We start from the raw sequence: 22,605 nt of genomic DNA on the forward strand, positions 1-22,605 counted from the left end.
CTCTCCGACCTACAGCACAGGACTGCGCTCAGGCCGACGGAGGAACATGTCGCTGCAGAAACTGGTACGGTAAGAGCCCGGCTGGATCTATTCGCCTCCAGAATAATACGCACCGCTGTGCGTAAAATCCGCGCGCAATTACGCATTTAACCGTTTGTGTTTTTTTTTTTTTGGTAGTTCGCGTTATTCAAAGTGACCGAAAGGACATTTTCGCCATGTTCTTACCTTTCTTTTCCCGAGCAACCCCCCCCCCCCCCTTTCCCCTCTTCCCTTCCTGCTGCCATGCATTTGCAGAACAATTGTAAATCCGTGTGTCACTTCCAAGTGGCGAACAAAGTCGTCAAGCCCGTCGAGGGCGATTGTCATGCGGACGCGGGTGGTCCCTATTCACTTTGAACCAGGCGCCGCGGCAGTCCCGGCAGGTCGTCGGGACAAAACGCCGTCAGCGCGGCAACCGTGTCGGACCAATTCCAGTAAACTTCTTCAAATGTGAACTTAAGAATTCTCTTTTTTTTTTGGAGCCAGCCAGTGCACTAGAGGAGGCTCAGCTCCTTTTTTTTTTTTTACATTACTTTGATATAATATTATTATATTGCAAACTGCAGGCTAGAAAGACAAAAAGCTGATAGAAAATACAAAGAACCTGCAACAATACCTACAAATAGCCAGGAAGACCTGACAGGCTTTGCATAAGAATAATGAAAAAGTGTATACCATCTAACAAGTGGCTGTTGTTTCTCTGCCCCCCCCCTCCCCCCTCCCTGTGTTGACTCTCTAATGGAGAATAGACCTCATGACCTTTATGATAAGACTATGCCAGCAATTATAGAAAAGTACTATTCTAATGTCAGCTGCGTTGTCGTCTCAGTTTGTTTGGATCTGGTCAGCCCTGTGTGCCGCCGGCGTGTGTTCGGGATTCGTCTACGACCGGCCCAGACGCTCAGGTGAGGACGGGACGTCAGCCAGGACTGAGTGTGAGTACGCCCCTCTTGCTGCTGGTGAAAGATGAGACGACATCTTCACACTGCTTGACCCCGAGCTGCCCCGCCCTGTAGCAGCTCACCTGGTGGAGCGTGTACCGTTAAGGTCCTTATACTGGCCCTTTAAGCAGCCCCTGAGTTCACCCTCTGTCTGAAACAAGCCGTTTGAGCTCCTGTCTCTTTAAGACCCCCCCACTACCACCACCACCACCTCCCTAAAAGCCCACTTTCTTCCGATTGGCCAACTTCCCGAAAGCCTATCGTACATCTTCCTGATGGTCGGACAGCTTTAAAGTGACCGCCGACTAACTGAGCGGGCGGGCGCGCCGTCCCTGCTGTGCCCGGAGCAGATGACCATATAAGGAAATCCGTCCCTATCTGACGTCAGCTCGGCGCAAAAGTAGAAAAAAAAAAACTTTTGCATACGTTTATCTCATTATTTGAAGCTTTGGCACCGTTTAAGATGCATATCAGACGTTGCAACATTATACATATGACTAATTGTTGCAGCTTTACATTATAGAATATTCAGTTCTTTATGGAATGTAGCTCTTTTTATGCTGTGGTTCAGAGAAGATGTGGCGTCTCGGCATGCGCTCCTTTTGTGCTGCGATGGAAGTGTCCTCTGGTAGCAGTAGATCAGCCGCCATGACAACACACCAGTGCCGGCACGTTCAAGCCAATGAGCCGCTTATCTTTTTGCTTTTGACTGTTTGTTGGACAGAAGGAGCGAATTTGAAGGCGTCTCATTGGCCTCTGAGAAGTCGTGATGGACATTTTTTCACTATTTTCTGACTCTTTTTTTTTTTTCTCTTCTTCTTTGTGCTCAAAGACTCATCGAGCGGTCCGTCAACGACCACAATAACTGTTAGTCGCGGTTTCCTGCTGTTAAATGGATGAGAACAATGCAAAGGTGTGTTGAGCGTACATGAACGTTGCCCGGAGCTGCGTTCGGCACACGTGAGCAACACAAGTGTCTTCAGTAAAGCGAACCCGAGAAAAAGTGACACACTTGAATTTAGTTGCCAAAGTGTCTCGGCACAGGCCACGTGAAGTGTATTTTGGACCGGCTTTAATGTATCTTGGCCACAGTGTAGGGAGGACATGCCTAAAGCTACGCTCCAGGTCCAAGACACATGCAGAAAACAGCTTTTGAGATTTTTTTTTTTTTTTTTTTTAGAGCAGAGCCCTGTGTGAGTATCAAGTGCAAACAGTCACCCCAACATCAACCAGAGTGACACGCCCCGCCCCCATCACCAAGATCACCCCTCCAAACATAGACAACGCGCCAATTAGGCGACAAAGCAACTTTCCACCCCAGCAACTGCCACTCCGGAGGAATTTCTCCTGCTCCGTTTATATACTGGCTTATTTTGCTATATGAAGTGTCTGCCAGCCAGCGCATGCGAAATGAGCGAGGCGCGGAGAGAGAGTATGTGGTGGAAGGGGGGGGGGGGGTTACAACGGATCCCTGTGACCCTGCGAGGTCGGGATTGGGCAGCCTGTGTGGGTTTTTTTGTTTGTTTTTTTTTGGAGGAGGAGAGAGAGTGTGTTTGTGTTGCTCTCTCTCTCTCTCTCTCTCTCTCTCTCTCCCTCTCCCTCTTGAGTCAATATTGAGAGAGCATTGCAGCTCATTTTCTCTTTCTCTCTAACCCTGTCGGCAAAAGAAGGCAGAGGGTTGCTTCGCCGTAGATTGTCACAGCGACAGGCGACAGGTTGCGGCCTTCTCTGGAATTTGGAAAAACAGGTAATTATGCACTTATTAACAGTTAACTATGCTAATTACCGGCTCTAAAGGCTTCCAGATGGGGGAGCTGCAAAAAGTATAGTTAACTGTTAATAAGTGCATAATAACGTATTTATAAACGCTTTGGATCTGCTAGCTGCAAAAAGTGTAGTTAACTGTTAATAAGTGCATAATAACGTATTTATAAACGCTTTGGATCTGCTAGCTGCAAAAAGTGTAGTTAACTGTTAATAAGTGCATAATAACGTATTTATAAACGCTTTGGATCTGCTAGCTGCAAAAAGTGTAGTTAACTGTTAATAAAGGAATAAATGTTCATCCTTAATAAACCAATAAAAAAGCTTGGTAAAGGTGAAACAGTGACAGAATAGGTACGTTGGTAAGACTCAGAGTCACAGAGGCCATTTTGACACGCCACAGCAGGAAAAGCGCAGGTGTAAAACAAAAGAATGAAACGAATGATGGCTGAATTCCATTTCGCTGCCTCCGATTCAGGGTGCTGGCATGGTGCATGCTGGACAGGAAACAAAAAAAAAAAGCTTCATTCCAGTGTTTCTTTACGATGTCTTTGTGTTTTACTCATCTGCACCTCCCATCAGCGCTGTGTCTCGCTTGCATGTTGAGGCAAAACTGCGAAATTGACTCCTGGGCAGGAGCAGACCAACGGACAAATTAAAGCTCCTGTTTGATACGGACACCGCTCCGCTCACAGCCAATGCGAGGCGAAGCGCAAAGCTGGGGGCGGGTGGTGCACTGGGGCAATTGACTGACTGATGATGGGAAGTTCGGTTTTCAGGTGTGCGGCAACGCCGCGCAGAGCCGCTTCACGCCGCGGCAGGAAAGCGCAAATGGTGCAAAAAGTGCAGTTTCCTGAACGCCCACTGAATCTCTGTTTCTTTGGTCCTCAGCTCGCTCTGCGCCTCAGTACATGCCGACCTCAGGCTCCTGCAGGAGCAGGTGTTTTGAGCTGGTCGAGTCGGAGCCGCCAAATTGCCGCTGTGACAACCTGTGTAAGACCTACAACGGCTGCTGCTCTGACTTTGATCAGCTCTGCCTCCGGAAAGGTACTCGATCGTCCTCCCCCCTGCTGCCTGTCTTCCATTGTGAGCCATATCTGTGTAATTAAACAAGAAAAGCAGCATGATTTAAATTCACTTGCACTGTGTCATTTTAGAGATATTCTGAACCGAGAGGGGAAAACTGGAAAAGGAAATTTTTTACATTTTTGCTGGGATTTCAAACCCCTCCCACCCCCCAAAAAAACAGACTCCCAGATTCTTGGCAGTGGGTTTGGTATCAGAGGACAGGGACACTCAGGTCAGGTTGGAGGCAGGCCAAATAAAACATTTTCAGATTATTTTTTTGTCGTCAATCTGGAGGAAATCCTTTTAATATCCACCAGGTGGTCAACAGTTTTCCAATAAAAACGGGAAACCAGCTGCGCAATGCGACTTGTCACGCGTTGCCGCGACTCTTGCTGTGTCTGGGGGATGCCCTTTATTTACAGTATCACCTCCACGTTTTTTCAGAAAGTCTTTGTCAGATACAGATACGTCCATGACCATTGGAACAATTCTGTAAATGGGGGGGGGGGGGGAACAAAAAAAACACAACTTTTTTTGAGGTATTTCCATCTGATGCCACCTTGAGCATGCCTCGCACCTGACCTGTAAAATGTCTTCATCTGCCAACGTGTTCCCTGTTCCTCGTTGAGCCGCCGCACATTGTGTCTTTCTGGCTCAGCCAAAACACAACACACACACACACACACACACACACACACACACAGACACAGACCCTCAGTTTGTACTACGAAGTGGAAGCGTGTGTGTGTGTCTGGTCTGCAGCTGTAAAGAGTAATGGCTGAGGCTTTCTACTTCTGCTCCACTCCACTTAATACTGTGTTTTTCCTCCTCTCCATTTACATACGAAACGTATGATGAGCCCATAAAATGTGTTGCAGTGCTATAGGCTACCCAGCAGCAATAAATATAATGGGGTTTTTATACAATGCGGTACTGCCACTTGCATGTTGCTGCGTTGCTAAGTATGTTACCATTTAGCCAGACCCTGATTCATTTTTTTAATTATTATTATTATCATTTATTTTTATTTTTTTTTACATCTAAATTTCAATTTCTGCCCCATTTTGTCTCGGAAATGACTTTGCTCCAGTCGGTTCAAACCTGCAGACATTTCTTAAACGCGTGAGTTTTAATCAAGACTTGCAAATGGCCCTGGGTATTATTTCTAAGGCCTGATTGGCCAGCTGTGCTGTTTAGTTGCACGAGCTGGAAGTGAGCCGTGGACTTGTTGTGGGCCTGAACAGGTTTCTTATTGTTTGTCGCTATTTCTCCCTGATCATGCGGTCTCTGTTGGTCTGTCAACACACACACACACACACACACACACACACACACACACACCCCACTACTTCCAGTGTTGGTGGTCTGATTTTATGTTCTCTCCTTCAGCCTGGTGGTCTTTGGCTCACAACTGCCTCACCACCGTAACGCTCCCTGCGCCTGAAACCGATGATATACTTGTTTTTATGGTTGTACTCGGGGGGGGGGGGTCGAATCCTACGCTCTCCTCTGGTGTTCCCATCTTGAGAATTTGGCGGGAATACATTCTGCGATTCTGTCAGTGCTCGCCTGGAACTGCTGAGTGCTCAGTTGCAAAGTATGCAGCCAAACCACTGTTACATTAACGTATCAGCTTTCTGCGTGCGGTTTTCAGCACTAATTTATCAGATTAGCAGTGCGTATATCACGGCATTGGAGTTGGCAGTTTTTATTCCCTGCTTGCTCTTCTGTGAACTAAACTTCCCCCTCCGTTCCTGTACGCAGAGGGAGGCTACGAGTGCAGTAAAGATCGGTGTGGGGAGGCTCGAAATGAACAACACGCCTGCCACTGCTCTGACGACTGTCTGGCCAGAGGAGACTGTTGCACCAACTACAAGACGCTGTGTAAAGGTTTGCAACTTTAAAATGTACAAGCGAGATCCATTTTCCTGCACAAAAAAATAAAATCCACCAAGGAAAACAGGCTAACTTCTGCTAACAGAAGTTTTTTTTCCCCCCCCCGACAAAAACAGTTAAATGATAGTGATAATGGTATTATAATATAATTATATGAACAAATATAGTCAAGAAACACAATTTTTGTTTCAGTTTTAACTTTTAATTCACCGACAGTTCATTGTCAAGATATGTGGCTGGTGGAAAATTGGCCTAATATTTACCTGGGTGACTCGGGGACGAAAGAATCGAGTCAAGTGAATGGACCCAGGTTCCTGCCGCAGAGTGACTCTTGAGTTGATCCGTCTCCTCGCGAAACCGCCTCGGCTTCAGTCTGCAGGCGGCTAGACGGCTAGCGCAAATTAGCTTAGCGAGCTGTCACTTTGACCCGCTTAAAAAAAAAAACAGGCAACCAGCTATCAACGCCGGTCAGTTTAGATGCCAAATGCTATGGTGATTGTTCTTCAATTACAAATATGAGCAAAAACGCTGTCTTGTCCTTGGCTTGCAAGCACCATCTTTCATAATATATGACATTTGTTTCCTTTCTATGATGCAAAAATACTATGATACAATACGTTTGTGTCTCTCTCTCTCTCTCTCTCACCTCCCTCCTCTGATCCTGTCCTCTCAGGAGACACTTCATGGCTGCAAGATGAGTGTGAGGAGATCAAGGCGGCCGAATGTCCTGCCGGGTACGTTTACATCCGAGCAGTATGTGTACAGACAGATAGACGTAGAGTATAAACACAACAAGGCCGTTAAGGCAGACTAGAGGGTATTATTTCAAGCATCTAACCAAAAAGCCATTGAGGAGGCAACCGGAAGTGCATGAATGCGGAACTCATTTCCACGTTTTAGGCTGATCGAGTTTGATTTCATATAACAGCATTTGTCTTCCTCTGGTGTGTGTGTGTGTGTGTGTGTGTGTCTCTGTGTGTGTGTGTGTGTGCGCGTGCAGGTTTGTGCGCCCACCGCTCATCATGCTGTCAGTGGACGGATTTAGAGCTTCTTACGTGAAGAGAGGAAACACTGTCATACCCAACATCGAGAAACTGAGTAAGACCTGGACCGGGAAAGTTATGACATTTGAAGATTGCGTTGACGTGGTGACTTGTGGAGGCATGAGCGCCACTTGACAACCGATTGGATGCTATTTGTAGGTGTCTCTGAATTTCCTTTGCCCCCTGCTCTCCTTTTCAGGAACATGTGGAACCCACGCTCCGTACATGAGGCCTGTCTACCCCTCCAAAACCTTCCCCAACCTCTACTCGCTGGCTACGGTATGGCAAGAGCCCAACAGTAATGAGCTTGAAAATTGAAAATGGTGGACCCCAGCTGTAGCTCCAAAGCGGGTGCTCCACAGTTGCAGCACAGTTGCGATACGCAGTCAACGCAGTGTGCGCCGAAACGCCGTCATGGTTCCACTGAGCCGTCGCGGTGACGTAAGCGAGCACAGCATGCCAACATTCGCTTTAAGCTGAAACTGTAGCTGTCGGTTAAATGCAGTCGAGCCAGAATCAGAATCAGAAATACTTTATTGATCCCTGGGGGGGAAATTGTACAAAAGGGTTAGGGTCTTTAAATGTTTTGGTAAGGAATACAGAGAAAGCACGGTTACCCTTAGAGGCTAATTTTGGCTGTTTTTGAGTACTTTTGATTTTGCCCCGAGAATCAGAATTAGAATCAGAAATACTTTATTGATCCCCGGAGGGAAATTACACAAGTTACAGGTGCTCCCATTCAAGAGTAGAAAAGTAGCATACATTTAGAAATGAGAAGTATGTACAAATATAAGCTTTAAAAAATAAAATATTTAAGTGAAAATTCAAAGTAAAAAATATATACAATAACAATGTGTATATGTGTATATATATATATGTGTGTGTGTATATATATATTTCACTGGTGCACTTTATACACCACTCACTTACATGCCAGTGTTTGGTATCTTTGTCTTCAGCACAACATCACCTGTATGACCTGACAATTATTTTTTTCCCCCCACTTTGGCACACTCTATCAGCTGGACCCCCCCCCCCCCCAAAACAAAAACACGCAAAAACATGTACAAATCGGATGCTTTTCTTTTTTTTTTTTTACTGTCAAAACCACAATAAAGCTTGATGAAGCATTTTAAAGGTTGCAAATGTAAACACGGGTTAGGGTTCGAAGCGGGCACTTTGGATGGAGGTCGCCCGCTTGAACCCCTGATCACGCCTGGGTTAAGTGACAAAACGGCGCAATCTCCGTCTGAATCTCTCTCAGGGCCTCTACCCAGAGTCCCACGGGATCATCGGCAACTCCATGTACGACCCCGTGTTCGATGCCACCTTCACCCTGAGGAGCAGAGAGAAACTCAACCATCGCTGGTGGGGGGGGCAGCCGGTAAGGCCGACGAGGACGTTCTTTTGTTTTTCTATGTGAGTAGATTCTGTAGATATCCTACCAAACTATTAAATAACGAGGCCGCTCCGTTTGTCTCCTAGATCTGGATCACAGCGCTCAAACAGGGAGTGAAGGCTGCCACCTTCTTCTGGCCTGTGTAAGTCCACTTTTTACTTTTCAGCCACTAAAAAAACTAAACGTCCCAGCCTTGTTCTTTCAGTGCAGCTCGTTGGTGGTCTGCATATGCATCGGACGTCTTCCTTTTCTTCTTAATAGTCGTGTCGCGTTACTTTTCCTTTATTAATGCTTTGGCTGCATATGTCCCCAGTAATGCATGAGAATGTCCAATTTGTTTCTACCGAAAAAATTTAGAATCGGAGACGAGACGCTCGCACGCAGACCGCTTCACACAGCGCTTTCTTCATCACACCCCAAAGATATGTCCAACATCCTGAACCTCTATGTCTATGTCAAACTTGCATTTCCATTTACGCATGGTCCCCTGAACCTGACTTTTTTTTCGGTGGAGGGGTTCAGAAAAGGGGTGAGGGTAGTCTTTTATCCCACGGCAGCATCTAACTCCCAAAGCAGAGCCACAGTAAAGTGAAATGTGTTCATGTGCAACGTACAGTGCATCCGGAAAGTATTCACAGCGCTTCACTTTTTCCACATTTTGTTATGTTGCAGCCTTATACCAAAATGGATTAAATTCATTTTTTTCCTCAAAATTCTACACACAACACCCCATAATGACAACGTGAAAAAAGTTTTTTTGAGATTTTTGCAAATTTATTAAAAATAAAAAACCTGAGAAATCACATGTACATAAGTATTCACAGCCTTTGCTCAATACTTTGTTGATGCACCTTTGGCAGCAATTACAGCCTCAAGTCTTTTTGAATATGATGCCACAAGCTTGGCACACCTATCTTTGGGCAGTTTCACCCATTCCTCTTTGCAGCACCTCTCAAGCTCCATCAGGTTGGATGGGAAGCGTCGGTGCACAGCCATTTTCAGATCTCTCCAGAGATGTTCAATCGGATTCAAGTCTGGGCTCTGGCTGGGCCACTCAAGGACATTCACAGAGTTGTCCTGAAGCCACTCCTTTGATATCTTGGCTGTGTGCTTAGGGTCGTTGTCCTGCTGAAAGATAAACCGTCGCCCCAGTCTGAGGTCAAGAGCGCTCTGGAGCAGGTTTTCATCCAGGATGTCTCTGTACTTTGCTGCATTCATCTTTCCCTCTATCCTGACTAGTCTCCCAGTTCCTGCCGCTGAAAAACATCCCCACAGCATGATGCTGCCACCACCATGCTTCACTGTAGGGATGGTATTGGCCTGGTGATGAGCGGTGCCTGGTTTCCTCCAAACGTGACGCCTGGCATTCACACCAAAGAGTTCAATCTTTGTCTCATCAGACCAGAGAATTTTGTTTCTCATGGTCTGAGAGTCCTTCAGGTGCCTTTTGGCAAACTCCAGGCGGGCTGCTATGTGCCTTTTACTAAGGAGTGGCTTCCGTCTGGCCACTCTACCATACAGGCCTGATTGGTGGATTGCTGCAGAGATGGTTGTCCTTCTGGAAGGTTCTCCTCTCTCCACAGAGGAACTCTGGAGCTCTGACAGAGTGACCATCGGGTTCTTGGTCACCTCCCTGACTAAGGCCCTTCTCCCCCGATTACTCAGTTTAGATGGCCGGCCAGCTCTAGGAAGAGTCCTGGTGGTTCCGAACTTCTTCCACTTACGGATGATGGAGGCCACTGTGCTCATTGGGACCTTCAAAGCAGCAGAAATTTTTCTGTAACCTTCCCCAGATTTGTGCCTCGAGACAATCCTGTCTCGGAGGTCTACAGACAATTCCTTTGACTTCATGCTTGGTTTGTGCTCTGACATGCACTGTCAACTGTGGGACCTTATATAGACAGGTGTGTGCCTTTCCAAATCATGTCCAATCAACTGAATTTACCACAGGTGGACTCCAATTAAGCTGCAGAAACATCTCAAGGATGATCAGTGGAAACAGGATGCACCTGAGCTCAATTTTGAGCTTCATGGCAAAGGCTGTGAATACTTATGTACATGTGATTTCTTAGTTTTTTATTTTTAATAAATTTGCAAAAATTTCAAAAAACCTTTTTTCACATTGTCATTATGGGGTGTTGTGTGTAGAATTTTGAGGAAAAAAATTAATTTAATCCATTTTGGAATAAGGGTGTAACATAACAAAATGTGGAAAAAGTGAAGCGCCGTGAATACTTTCCGGATGCACTGTAGATGTGGGGGGTTAGGGTCAGGCATGTGAAGTGAAAGTGAGAGGTCTTGGTTCAGACGTTACAGTACAGTACTTCTAAGCTGTGTTTTCTTTGGTCTAAAGCTGTTCGGGACTTTGGCGTTTTTTATGTTTGGCCATGTTGCCCGACAAGTGACTTGTAAACAAAACTGACAGGGAGTCAGATGTAGCTTGTTTAATATGCTGAATGCGCTGTTTGTTATCTGCTCTGGTACCAGTTGAGAACACGTTCGTAAACCGACAAAAAAAAAAAAAAAACGAGCACTGGGACCTCTCATTGGTATTGGAGGCTTTGCAACCATGAGTCGTTTACGACCTCCCGAATAATAGAACCGCACTGCAGGTCACTTGGAACCTGGTCGCATTGCCCAGACCTGATGTAGTGCCACCTGAGCCCATGTGGCATTGTTCTCAAAGCAAAGGAAACTCCCCAGAGTTTAAGTCTCATGGTCATAGATAATTCAGGGAGTGTAAAAGTCTGCGGGGCATGCCCGTTCATGTTGCTGCTCTGAGCTCTATAGCAGCCCGTGGAACACAAAGGAGCCCACATTTATCAGCACAGACAAGGCTTTGACGGAGCGCGGAGGCAGATCTCAGCGCCGGGCTGTTTTTGCAGCAATTTGTGCAAATGGGCCTGTTTACACTTTGCGGGGTTCGTCTGTGAAGCGGGGTCACAGACGCACCGCTCCACAGAACCACTGGGGGGGTGTGGGGGGGGGGGGGGGGGCCTTGGCATTGACAGAGGTGCGTGAGGGAGAAGGAGAAGATGCGGAGAAAGAGAACAGACACGCTGCATGCTGCACACTGCACACGACACTGCGGGATTGGCATGGTTAATGGGGACCAGGGATTGTTGCTAAAGGGCTGGCTGACTGGTTGAAGGTCTGAAGCTTTCTGGGAGGTCCCACCCCCCCCAAACACAAGCGGAGAACAAAGAAGAGAGAAGAAGAAGAAAGAAAGGAGAGTATATAAAAACAGACAGCGGGAGGAGGGAACATTGTGTTGAAACACAGAACATGGGGCGAGAAGCCTGCTGTCAATTGTTAACGCAGCGCCCCCCCCACCACCACCACCACCACCAGCCAACACACAGCCTCATATGTTAAGCCTCAGTCAGGGCCTCGGTCCTGGGCTTGATGGTTGACAGCTGTAGACTGTATGACAGCCAGCAGCTTGGTTGGTGGCCTCATCACTGTACACAGGCGGCCTTTGACTGTCAGACACTTTAAACAGCGAGAGAGGCCTTTTAATGTTGTTCTACTCCAAAACCCTCATCTTTTATGAGACCCCATGAGAGTTTGAGAGGTACACTTTGGAGTTTAATGCGTTAATGCCTCAAGGAGGCAGCAGGGTGCCACAATCGGAGTCTGCTTCCAGGTTTTCCTCAAATGGCTCCCTTCATTGTGTTTTTTCCAGTACCATCCCATTGGAGAGGCGGATACTGACCATGCTGCAGTGGCTCCACCTCCCAGAAGGGGAGAGGTGAGATCAATTTTTCCTTTATTTTTATTTATTTATTTTTGTTTTTGTCGCATTTGTCTTTCATCCCCCCCACAAAAACACGTCTCCGCTGTGACTCGTATTCTCGTTTCAGGCCCTACGTATACGCCATGCACTCTGAGCAGCCGGACACGTACGGACACAAAATGGGGCCCATGAGCGCAGAAGTGAGTCCCTGTGTTTCTGCATCTCTGTGTGTGTGTGTGTGTGTGTGTGTGTGTGTGTGTGTGTGTGTGCGTCAAAACACACACTCAGTGGACTTTTGTCTCCCTGCAGCTGAACAACCCTCTGAGGGTGATCGATAGGGTCGTAGGCCAGCTGATGGACGGGCTTAAACAGATGAGACTGCATCGCTGCGTCAACGTCATCCTGGTGGGGGATCATGGTACAGACACACACACACACGCGCGCAAACACACACACACACACACACTAGGAGAGCCATTAAGGATCCCGATCACCCGGGTGACGGCCTTTTCTCTGGCCACTAGGGTCCTAAATGAAGTCACTGCCTAAGATCATGCACATATATTATCATTGTTATTCTTTTGAAACTCTTTCTGAAGGGACTAGCAGGGACTGCATTCCACCCTGATTGTGCCTTGTATAGTTGCATGCAACAGATAAAATTGATGTGCTGGAAGAGCACCTTACGCCACGACCTTGCTCCCAGTTGCACATGGAAGTCGGCCAAGCGGCATCCCCCCCCCCCGTTTGCTTCGTAGGTTTCACCTTTGACCGCTCTCTCCTGTGCGTCCCCAGGTATGGAGGAGGCCCACTGTGATCGCACCGAGTTCCTCAGTAACTACATGGCCAGCGTTGATGACATCGTCCTCGTCCCCGGCTCTTTAGGCCGAATACGCTCGAGACACCCCAACAGCCCGAAATGTGAGAGAGAGGGAGAGGCCAAGGGAAAAGACCATGATGTTGAATTTCATTTCTTTGCCCCCCCCCCCCCCCCCTTATTTCTTCTGCACTCATTTGCCCTACTTAGACACTTCAGATTTGGCACACAGCGCCCACTTGGACTCAAAGGGTTGGAATTTAGCGGTCAAAGGTCAAAGGTCGCCGTGACCTACAAAACATGTTTTTGGCCGTATTTCACAGTTGGTCGGAGGGCGAATTAATGAGTGACACTTAAGACTCAAAAGTCACTGTGACCTCAAAATGACCTTGACAAACTTTTTCTTTTTGGCCACCACACACACAAATAATTGATGCGGTAACTATGACAACATTTTAACACGCACGGATTTAATGGGATTCAGCGATGAAGTGATGACTTTTTTTTTTTACCCCAAAATGTCGGACACTGAGCAGGTGACACTTTTGACTCAAAGGTCAAAGGTCACTGTGAGCTCCAAACAGGCTTTTAGCCGCAATCTAAGAATGAATTGGGCGATTCCAGATTTCACACACGTGCTGACTGGGACGACACAACGAGTGAACAGTGACTTGCTGCCTGAATTCGGCCGTTCACTTCACCACGTGAGTGAGTTTCACGCACAGCTCGTGGAGAGGCTTCGCATCTACAAAATGCCAGGTGGAAACAAAATGTAGGCTAACGTAGACTTTATTCAGTTCCTTCCAAGAATTCACCACATGTATTATACCAGTCTGGACAGTCACATGCATGTAAACTGCAACTTGACTGGTTTGGCGGAGGCATACAAGCGCGGGCGGTAATATTCTAGTTTGTCCGACAGTAAGCAGTTACTTATTTGTAAAAAAAAAAATGCTTCGCCACAGTTTCAGCTGCTCTGACCTGATTGTTCATTTCTTTTTTCAGACGACCCCAAGGCTGTTGTTGCAAATCTAACAGTAAGTATTAGGCTTGCATGAAAAAATATGAGAACTTCTGAGACGTGTGAACTGTTGGAACGGAGAATTGAATTACACCGCTGTAGCACAAAGAGGGTGAAAGGTGCAGTGCTGCCTTATGGCCTCTACCAAGGACTGTGTCTTTGTTCCAGTGTAAGAAGGCAGACCAGCACTTCAAGCCGTACTTGAAGCAGCACCTGCCGAAGAGACTGCACTACGCCAACAACCGTCGCATCGAAGAGATTCACCTGCTGGTGGAGAGGAAGTGGCACGTTGCCAGGTACACTGCCACCACTACAACAGTATATATATATATATATATATATATGTGTATATATGACTTACACAGCCAGCTAAACTACACAACTGGACTAAATAGGCTGATTGATCTGCAGTATTCTATCTGGCACACTGTCCACATCTTTCCACATCTTGCTTTACTTAGAAGCACATTTCACGTCAACGTCGCGCCATTAACGCACGCAGTGCTGAGAGGTTTAAGATGTGCTGACCCCGAGCCAGCCACACTCATGTAAACACCCCCCCCCCCCCCCCCCCCCCCCCCAAAAACAATCTTTTTCAAACGTGCAGCCGCTGAAAACCAAGTCTGACAGGCCTTTGATGCAGAGCAGTGAAAAGTCTCACTGCGTTAAACCATGAGGTCATCAGGACTGAATAGGAAAACACACCGCCTCGGCTAACCGTGTGTGTGTGTGTGTGTGTGTACATGTTCATGTCAGTAACAGCCTCCTTGCTGGGAGCTGTCGTGCTGTTTTGGTTGGTGAGCCATAGGAGCGCACACACACACACACACACACACACACACACACACACACACACACACGTGCAGGGCTGCTCAATGAAAGAGATCTTTGAGGTTTCTGTGCAGCTCCAATAGACAGACGGGCTAATCGCTGGCACCGGAGCTTTGAGCAGAGTGTCGGAGCGTTTACACTCTCTCTCTCTCTCTCTCTCTCTCTCTCTCTCTCTCTCTCTCTCTCTCTCACACACACATGCAGGTACACACACATTAGTTAATGTGCATAAATCCCAAACCAACTAACTGTTCACACCAAATGAAACACTGAGTTTGTATCACTTCCCCGTCGTCAGCTAGTCATTTACATTTTTAACATGCTTGTGGCTTCAACCCTACTACACACAGACACACACACACACACACACACATTAAGGTGTATAACTGGAAGTAGTGTTTTAAAGGACACTTTAAAGTGGAAAAAGTGGCTGTTTTTCAATTAGAGGACTGTGGCCTGAGTGGTGTGAAGGAGTGGTTTTCCCGGGCTGACGGCTGAAGTAGGTGAATACTGCAACTGCCGTTCCGTGGTACTGTATTCAATACCACAGTTTAACCCACTGAAACCTGCGTGGACCTCGTGGCGCACTGCCTCAGGTCTTTCTAAACCATCCGGGCATTTGACACCTCCGAGGATGATGTAACCCTCAGCGATTTGTTTGTGGACTTTGTGCGAGTGCCACATGTCAAAACAGAATATTGTTTTTGTACTGTGTCTCCCTCGTCTTCCTCCTCTTTTGCCGTCACCTTTGAGCCCTAGATTTCCATTGTGTTCAGAAACACGTGCGGGCACTGAGAGGCCGAATAACAACTTGGAAGGCGCTTTATTTTGACGGGCACATTTTCTCCCTAAATGTAAGACACACACACACACACACATAGTTTTGACCCCGAACCGTTGGTTCATCGATCCCCTGAGGTCTAGATTTGACCACATTCATTAGCTATACCCAGCCTATCCCAGCTGTACCTGTCCAGGGTCGAGCGGACCACTGGATCCAGTTGTGTAAAATTGGTCGGTGCGGTGTGCAATATTTTAGCTTGTAACTGCTTGTAAGTCTCCTGGGTCATCTGAAACAATGTTCTGAGCATTACAGCCAGGTTTTGTTCCAAGTGATCATCCATATTAAACATATTTCTTTTTCTTCCATAGATAGCCTTAGCAGGTAGGCTCGGCTCTGGTCCACTGCACGTAGCCCACCAAGTTCTGGTTCTATGTATCACACTGCTGGATTTGTCGATTTATTTATTTATTTATTTATTTATTTATTTGCAGGAAAAAGGGAAACGCCTCTTGACACCAGGTGCTTAGCATGTAAAAGCTTCATGAAGGATTTGTCCACTTAGGTCGGACCACTATCAGAACACACACTGTATCGGCTGGTTATAGCATATATTTCACAGTGGATTGCAGGTCTTACTTTGAAAGATGAGGTCTTAAGAAATGTCGCACGCCTGCTGCATATCTGTCCTTCGTATGCGCAATCTCTCGGGTCAACACCGATCTATGAGTCATGTGCTGTTTCGTCACAGGAAAGTTCCTGAGGGGAAGAGGCACTGCGGCTTCTCTGGTGACCACGGATACGACAACAAGATCACCAGCATGCAGGTACTCTCGTCAATCTACAGCGGCACGAAGAAGTCATCTCGCTGGCTTTTAATGTCACGTGCAGCAACGCAGATTCTACCGTGATTTTACACACAATTCTATTCCCCATTATTGAAACTCAATGGTTTTAATAGCCACAATACCACAGGCGTTGGACAATTATGAATTCTGAAAGTGCTGTTTTTTTGTGACAAATCAATTGACATGCTGACATTTCGTTCACAGACTATTTTCTTGGGGTATGGGCCTACGTTTAAATTCAAGACTAAAGTTCCAGCCTTTGAAAACATCGAGCTTTATAATGTCATGTGCGGTAAGGCGTGTTTTTGTCTGCCTTCGTGTGCGTTGGGCGTGAGTTCACGTGCGTGTGAAATGGTGTTTTATGTGCGGCTGCTGCCTCTTATTCTTATAACCGACGTGAAACTGATCTCTCTGACTTTCAGATCTCCTGGGCCTGAAACCAGCTCCCAATAACGGAACCCACGGCAGTCTGAACCACCTGCTGAGAAGCCCCCCCTACAGACCCACCATGCCGGAGGAGCTTTCCAGGCCAGCGGCCTCTGGTCTTGTTCCCGCGGGGGCAGATGACCTGGGCTGCAGCTGCGAAGACAAGGTCAGCCATGATGACTCAGTGGCAGACCCGGGCCCAGCCCCCTGGAAGGACTGCTGAGAGGAATACTGGTTTTCAGGAGATCGGCTCGTCTGTCGGCTCGCTTAGATTAGTGATGAGCGCAGTGAAACCAAAAACGCCGGCCGTGGTGCTCCACGCTTACACATGGAAATGAGGTTGGGCGTGTAATCAAAAGTTGTAATCTTGCAAATTTTAGCGTCTGTAAAGCTGCGCGATAAGTAGTTGTTGTGTGATAAGGATGGCAGGTAGTGAATGTTATGAGCCTAAAGGATAATTCCAGTTCAGCACAACTTGGATCTAACTTTCATGGAGTTCTAGCAATGCTGTGACATTACGGCCTAAGAAACCTGGTCTAGTCTGAGGATGAGACTTAAACAAGCACAGAGTTTAGCCAAACTTGGTCTGAGAAAACAAGAATTTATTGAAATTATTACCCAAACTGAGGCGCCCTGGTGGCCTATAAAGACGTCTTAAGTCTGACGCTCTTTAAGCCTCACACTTTCAAGATTTCATCGACTCAGCCTGATTTAGGACATGGGTCAGTCCTCGTAGTGAGGACAATGTGATAAATGTTAAATGATAAATTGTTGGCGTGGAGCCCAGGAGCTATTTGGTGACACATGGTTTTTGGTATGCGTCTGCTACGCAGCACTTTGACGGAAGCCGATGAACAAGCCAATCTCCGGAAACGAAATAATGTATCAATGTATAATTGAATGAGACGATAATGACGCGTGGGCAACTTTTTGAGCCTATGCAACCAGGCAGTTTCTGCTGTTCTGAAGTTCGGTTGCTGGCACGAAATGAAGCACTGCTCAGTCTCCCTGTGTTCTTGTAGTGTCAGTGTTTCTTGAACAGGGACAACGCATTCATTGCACCAGGTAGATGTAGCTAAAAGCTCATTTCCATCTGGGATCCCTGAAACTCCCTGAATTGGTATTTTCTAATATATCACAAATATGAGGGAGCTATAAGGAGCTAAGATCATCTCTCCATCCAGTGCAAAGCCCGGATTGAGATGAGATGAGATGAGAAAGCTGGAAATGAGGATCACTTGCTCATGTGATATGTTTTTACATTGTGTGGCTGTCATTACTGTCTTTTCCCGTCATTATTTTTTGTTAAATTATTATTCTTTTTTTTTTATTTTCAACGTCTCTAAGAAGTAGAAGTATTCAGGAACATTCGGGACCCGTGAGGCGTAAGCTCGCTAAGCTGGAACGTGAAAATCTTCAAATGCTTGAGACGTTCCTGAGCTCGTGTCCGCGGTGCTTGGGGACAAATGACGAAGCTCTAATTTTCACTTTGAGGTGAAACTGTCTCGATCGGATCTGTAATTCAGTCCATCACAAGGAACCATTATGATGCCAACCAAACATAGACTTGTATATATATATATCAATATATATATATATATTCTTAAGTATTTATTTTTCATGAGAAAATGAAGTGGCTCTCCTTTAAACCCCTCAGTTGTGGTGCAAAAAGAGGACTTGCACAAGTCAATCTGACAAGAAAATCTGTGATTTGACCCCAGACCAGGGTCCAGGGTCCAGATCAGCTTGCGGCCACCGTTTGTTCCCAGCATCAGGGAGACAGCACAGCAGCGAGTGGACTGAAGGGCCTTCGAATACAGATGTTAGGACGTTTATTTGAAATGTTCTGTTTTGCTTTCGCATTCAGTTAAACCTTTTTTTTTTTTTTTTTTTTCTTTTTTTTACACAGCAGACCTGTAAAAAGAATCATCTGCATGGGCCAGTCATCCTGTTTCATTTGTAAATATGTATCTAAATAGGGCGCTGCAGGGATGAGTCCTAAAACCCGGAAGTGAGTTGGCAAATTTTACACTTCCGGTCCCGTCGTCTGGAAGTCAGTGGGGTTTTCGGAATGGGTTTTTGGTGAGACGCCTGAAATAAGAGATTTCCACGTTTTGTTTTACGACATAAAACACGTCAGTCGATACCCCACTCGTGAATTTTGAAGCTTTTAACGTGTCTTTAAAAAGGGCGGTTGCTAACAAGCGGCTAAATGAGACTACAGAGGTTAACGTCGTAAAGTCATCTACTCACCAGTCGGCCTTTACAGCCTCGTTGTGTTCATGCTCTGTATCTATCTGTTTATATATCTATATCTGTCTATATTCTCTTAAAAGTGAAGCTTAGCGGTGGTGAAATGTCGAAGTAATGCGGCCGCTGTGTAGTTCCTTTTATAGCCTTTAGCGTTAGCTTTTTGCTTCTGACGATTCCATTTACGCTTCCAAAAATCATTAAAGTGGTGTTCATTGGTGAAGATTAGCCACAGGAGCTTATTTTCCGCAATAACCCAAAATCCCGTTGGAAAAACAATTCCCATTGGCTTCTTGTCGCGGGGGAACCAGGGCGACCGCTAACTTCCGGGTTTGGCCTACAAAAAAAAAAACATCATCCCTGCAACGCTCTATACCCGATTCCTTTGTTGTGTCCTCTGTTCAGCTGAAATAACCCTGTTGCCTCTTTGCTGGAGTCAATTCACCTTCAAGTCCGTCAATTCGTTTCAACGAAATCTGCCGTCCGTTTGCCAACGGGAGGGCAATCTCCCTTTCCATCGCGTTTTTTTCCGATCACATTTGGCAACCTTTCTCGGTCATTGTCAGCGTGTGTTCACGCGATCTGCCTCCTGAATTTGATTGGACTGGATGTGAGTTAGACCCAGCCCTCCTCTGCAGTGTGTCCCTTTTTTTTTTTTTGTCTATGCTGTGTTTGTGATTCCCATGTAGATCTCTGGCAAGAGATTGTTTCAATCTCCGATCTTTTTGCAGTTGCGTGTAAAAAGTAGGGGCCAGAGAGGTTTGAAAGTGACCCTTGTACGAGGCTATAACCTGGAGTCACTCTGGCTCTGTCTCTTACAGAACAAAGTGGAGGAGCTAAACCAGCGACTGAGGCAAGCTATTGATGGTCAGTCTTTCATGATGCTACTGAAAATGCCATGAATAATGTGTCTTCTGTGCTGTGTTGAGGGGATGAATAACGGAATCACCCTAGGAGTCCTCTTGCTCGCAGCGCTTTTGGAAATGGACAAAACCATTTGGAGCCATGCTGCCATGTTAAAATCTAGCTGTACATACATGATGCATTGTCGTTGGATGGTTGTTTGTTCGTTCACTTCCGTGCAAACGCGTTCTGGTGCATGTCTTCTGTTACATCTCCTCTGTGCTCCCCCTCCTCCCTCAGACAGCAGGAACCTGCCGTACGGCCGACCTGCTGTTCTTTTCCGCACCAAATACTCCATCCTCCACCACAGCGACTACATCAGCGGCTACAGCGAGGCTCTCTCTATGCCTCTCTGGACGTCGTACACTGTCAGCAGACAGGTACTGTCCACCCCCGATTGGTTACTTACTGCGAGTGTTTACCTGTGCACCCTAAACTGTCAGCAAATGGCCAGATGGAGTTCAGCAAACGTCTGAGTCTCGAGGCGGGGCGGGAAAACCTCGCTTTACCTCTTGAACATTGCATTTCCGCGTTCGTGGCCGGAAGATTTTTGAAAAGTGGTTCTCAAAGTGCAAGTGTAAGTGTGACTGGGGGGGGGTTCGATACGCGGCTATGACAATTTCTAAGGAATGATCGCAGAATATGTTTAAACTTCCCAAAATACCACAGTGACCACACTCATTATTTGGCATTATTTAAAGCCACAGGAGGCAGTGTTGTGGAATTATAATTTTGGCCGAAGTTACGTATTGCGCGTCACGAGCAATATCTAATTGAAGGGCTCCTTTAAAAAAAAAATGTGACCTTTTTTTTTTTTGGTTGTGAGTGAACCTACAAAAGGTCCAGGCCTGGTCCAGTTTTTTTAAAAGGCTAAATACAAAGGGGGCGGGCGCTCACAGACAGACAGCTTTTTTGTTTGTTGTTTCAAAGGAGCCCTTCAATTAGATGTTGTTAGCGACATGAAATGGTCAAAAATGTAATTCAGTAATATACTGCTGTTACTGTAGCTTTAATAAAAATGTCTTACTGACATATCCTAACCATGTAACAGCTGTGGTCTTAAGTTGCAATCGACACGTCCACGCGACTATTAAAGGTAATATTATTCATGTTCAATAAGATTTGTGACCAATGGGTGCTAGGTTAAATATATGAAACATTGTGTAGTTTTACACTCTCTCTGTGCTTCGGGCGCCCTCTGCTGGCAGAAGGAGAGTTGAACTTCTTCCCTTCTCCAGACGATTGCTCTGGTCTGACTGGATGTCCTGTGTGTCTGTCTCTGTGTGTGTGTGTGTGTGGTCCCCCAGGTAGAAGTGTCTCCGCTGCCTGAAGCTCTGTCCAACTGTGTGAGACCTGACACCAGAGTCCCTCCAGCCTACAGTCAGTCCTGCGCCAACTACAGGGCAGACAAACAGATCTCCTACGCCTTCCTGTACCCACCACGTACGTTTGCCACCGCAGCTTAAACAAAATCAAATCAAATACATATTTTGTAGCTTATTAAACGTCATTCACAACTTTTGGGTTGTTTTTTGTTTTTTTGACATTCTAAATGCTCAATGCGTGGAGAAAAATAAAACATGCGTTCATTGATTGAAGAAATAATCAAGTCTTTTTGTTGTCCCATATTATTATCAGTACTCATACGCCACATGCCAGAAAGTTCTTTTAATTTTTTTAATTTTCATATTTCATACTTCATATTCTAATATGCCTTTTAGCTATAATAGCATTTTACTCTCTTACTCTTTACTGCACCTGAACTACTTTCTGATTGTGTTTGTTTGTTTTTTTGACAGAATTGTCCTCAACCACAGACAAAAAATACGACGCTGTCCTCATCACCAACACCGTTCCCATGTATCCTGCATTCAAAAGTAAGTCAGTCGGCGATCAGAACGTCCTTCAAGGGCTGGATGACTTGCATGTAGTGCTTTTCCCCGACTCCCGCCCCATCTCCGCCACCTTCTACTCTCACGTCCCTCCCCGTTTGTCTCTTTGTCCCCGCTCTCGTCTACCTCTCAGGAGTTTGGGGCTACTTCCAGAGAGCACTGGTGAAGAAATACGCCACCGAGAGAAACGGGGTGAACGTGCTCATCGGACCCATATTTGACTACAACTATGATGGCGTCAGGGACACAGCTGAGAAGATAAAACAGTAAGTAACACTTTACACTTCTGGTTCTGCCTCAACGCAGCTACAAACGCGCATGGACGTTGTGGTTTGTGGTTTTATATTTTCTCCAGGGATAAAATAATTTCAAACTTAACTATTGAATTTTCCAGTGTCACATGCTTTATGTGGTAAGATCATTACCATGAAATGAACATGTCACCATATCATTCCCCCAGATGAAGCAGAATGGTTGATTTATGAAGATAATGCTTTGTAGAAGAAACAGACAGAACAAAGTGAATCCTGGCGAAGGGGAACCGTTTGTTGATTCTTCCGTTTGACCTAAAATTGCAGGTATGTAAGCGGGACGACGCCCATCCCCACGCACTACTTTGTGGTCCTGACCAGCTGCTTAGACTTCACGCAGGCTGCAGACTCGTGCAGCGGCCCGCTCAGCAGTGCCGCCTTCATCCTGCCGCACAGACCCAGCAACGATGAGACCTGCAACGTAAGGACCGCCACACCTTTCAGCGCGTCATCTCGTTTCTGGAGGCCAGATCCACGCACAGTGTGTGGCCTCTTGGATACGAAATCACGTATTCGAAACCATTAAATGTACAGGAAGTGCAAGCTGTAAATGAGAAGCCTCAAAGGACCACTTCTGCGCAGCGTCTCCAGCTCTGGGTTGCCAGATACAGTCAGTGAGGACAGGTTTTGGTACATGTT

The 22,605-nt window shown here is 46.3% G+C and overlaps 1 protein-coding gene across 1 annotated transcript in view; it reads left to right on the forward strand.

The window, feature by feature from the left end:
* The first annotated feature begins 46 nt into the window (after window positions 1–46).
* The window catches only part of enpp2 (ectonucleotide pyrophosphatase/phosphodiesterase 2), a 23,138-nt gene continuing 579 nt past the window's right edge, over window positions 47–22,605 (forward strand). Inside the window, exons 1-24 of the mRNA XM_070911616.1 lie at window positions 47–64; window positions 869–974; window positions 3,636–3,791; window positions 5,577–5,702; window positions 6,382–6,442; window positions 6,709–6,806; window positions 6,951–7,030; window positions 8,016–8,135; window positions 8,237–8,292; window positions 11,836–11,901; window positions 12,014–12,086; window positions 12,196–12,304; window positions 12,682–12,807; window positions 13,709–13,740; window positions 13,893–14,020; window positions 16,088–16,163; window positions 16,389–16,476; window positions 16,607–16,776; window positions 19,682–19,727; window positions 20,004–20,143; window positions 21,071–21,206; window positions 21,563–21,640; window positions 21,789–21,921; window positions 22,234–22,387. Coding sequence (XP_070767717.1) covers window positions 47–64; window positions 869–974; window positions 3,636–3,791; window positions 5,577–5,702; window positions 6,382–6,442; window positions 6,709–6,806; window positions 6,951–7,030; window positions 8,016–8,135; window positions 8,237–8,292; window positions 11,836–11,901; window positions 12,014–12,086; window positions 12,196–12,304; window positions 12,682–12,807; window positions 13,709–13,740; window positions 13,893–14,020; window positions 16,088–16,163; window positions 16,389–16,476; window positions 16,607–16,776; window positions 19,682–19,727; window positions 20,004–20,143; window positions 21,071–21,206; window positions 21,563–21,640; window positions 21,789–21,921; window positions 22,234–22,387 — 2,376 coding nt within the window. The remainder of the gene's footprint in view (window positions 65–868; window positions 975–3,635; window positions 3,792–5,576; window positions 5,703–6,381; window positions 6,443–6,708; window positions 6,807–6,950; window positions 7,031–8,015; window positions 8,136–8,236; window positions 8,293–11,835; window positions 11,902–12,013; window positions 12,087–12,195; window positions 12,305–12,681; window positions 12,808–13,708; window positions 13,741–13,892; window positions 14,021–16,087; window positions 16,164–16,388; window positions 16,477–16,606; window positions 16,777–19,681; window positions 19,728–20,003; window positions 20,144–21,070; window positions 21,207–21,562; window positions 21,641–21,788; window positions 21,922–22,233; window positions 22,388–22,605) is intronic.

Source organism: Enoplosus armatus, chromosome 9 (assembly GCF_043641665.1).
Source record: "Enoplosus armatus isolate fEnoArm2 chromosome 9, fEnoArm2.hap1, whole genome shotgun sequence".
Lineage (NCBI taxonomy): Eukaryota > Metazoa > Chordata > Actinopteri > Centrarchiformes > Enoplosidae > Enoplosus > Enoplosus armatus.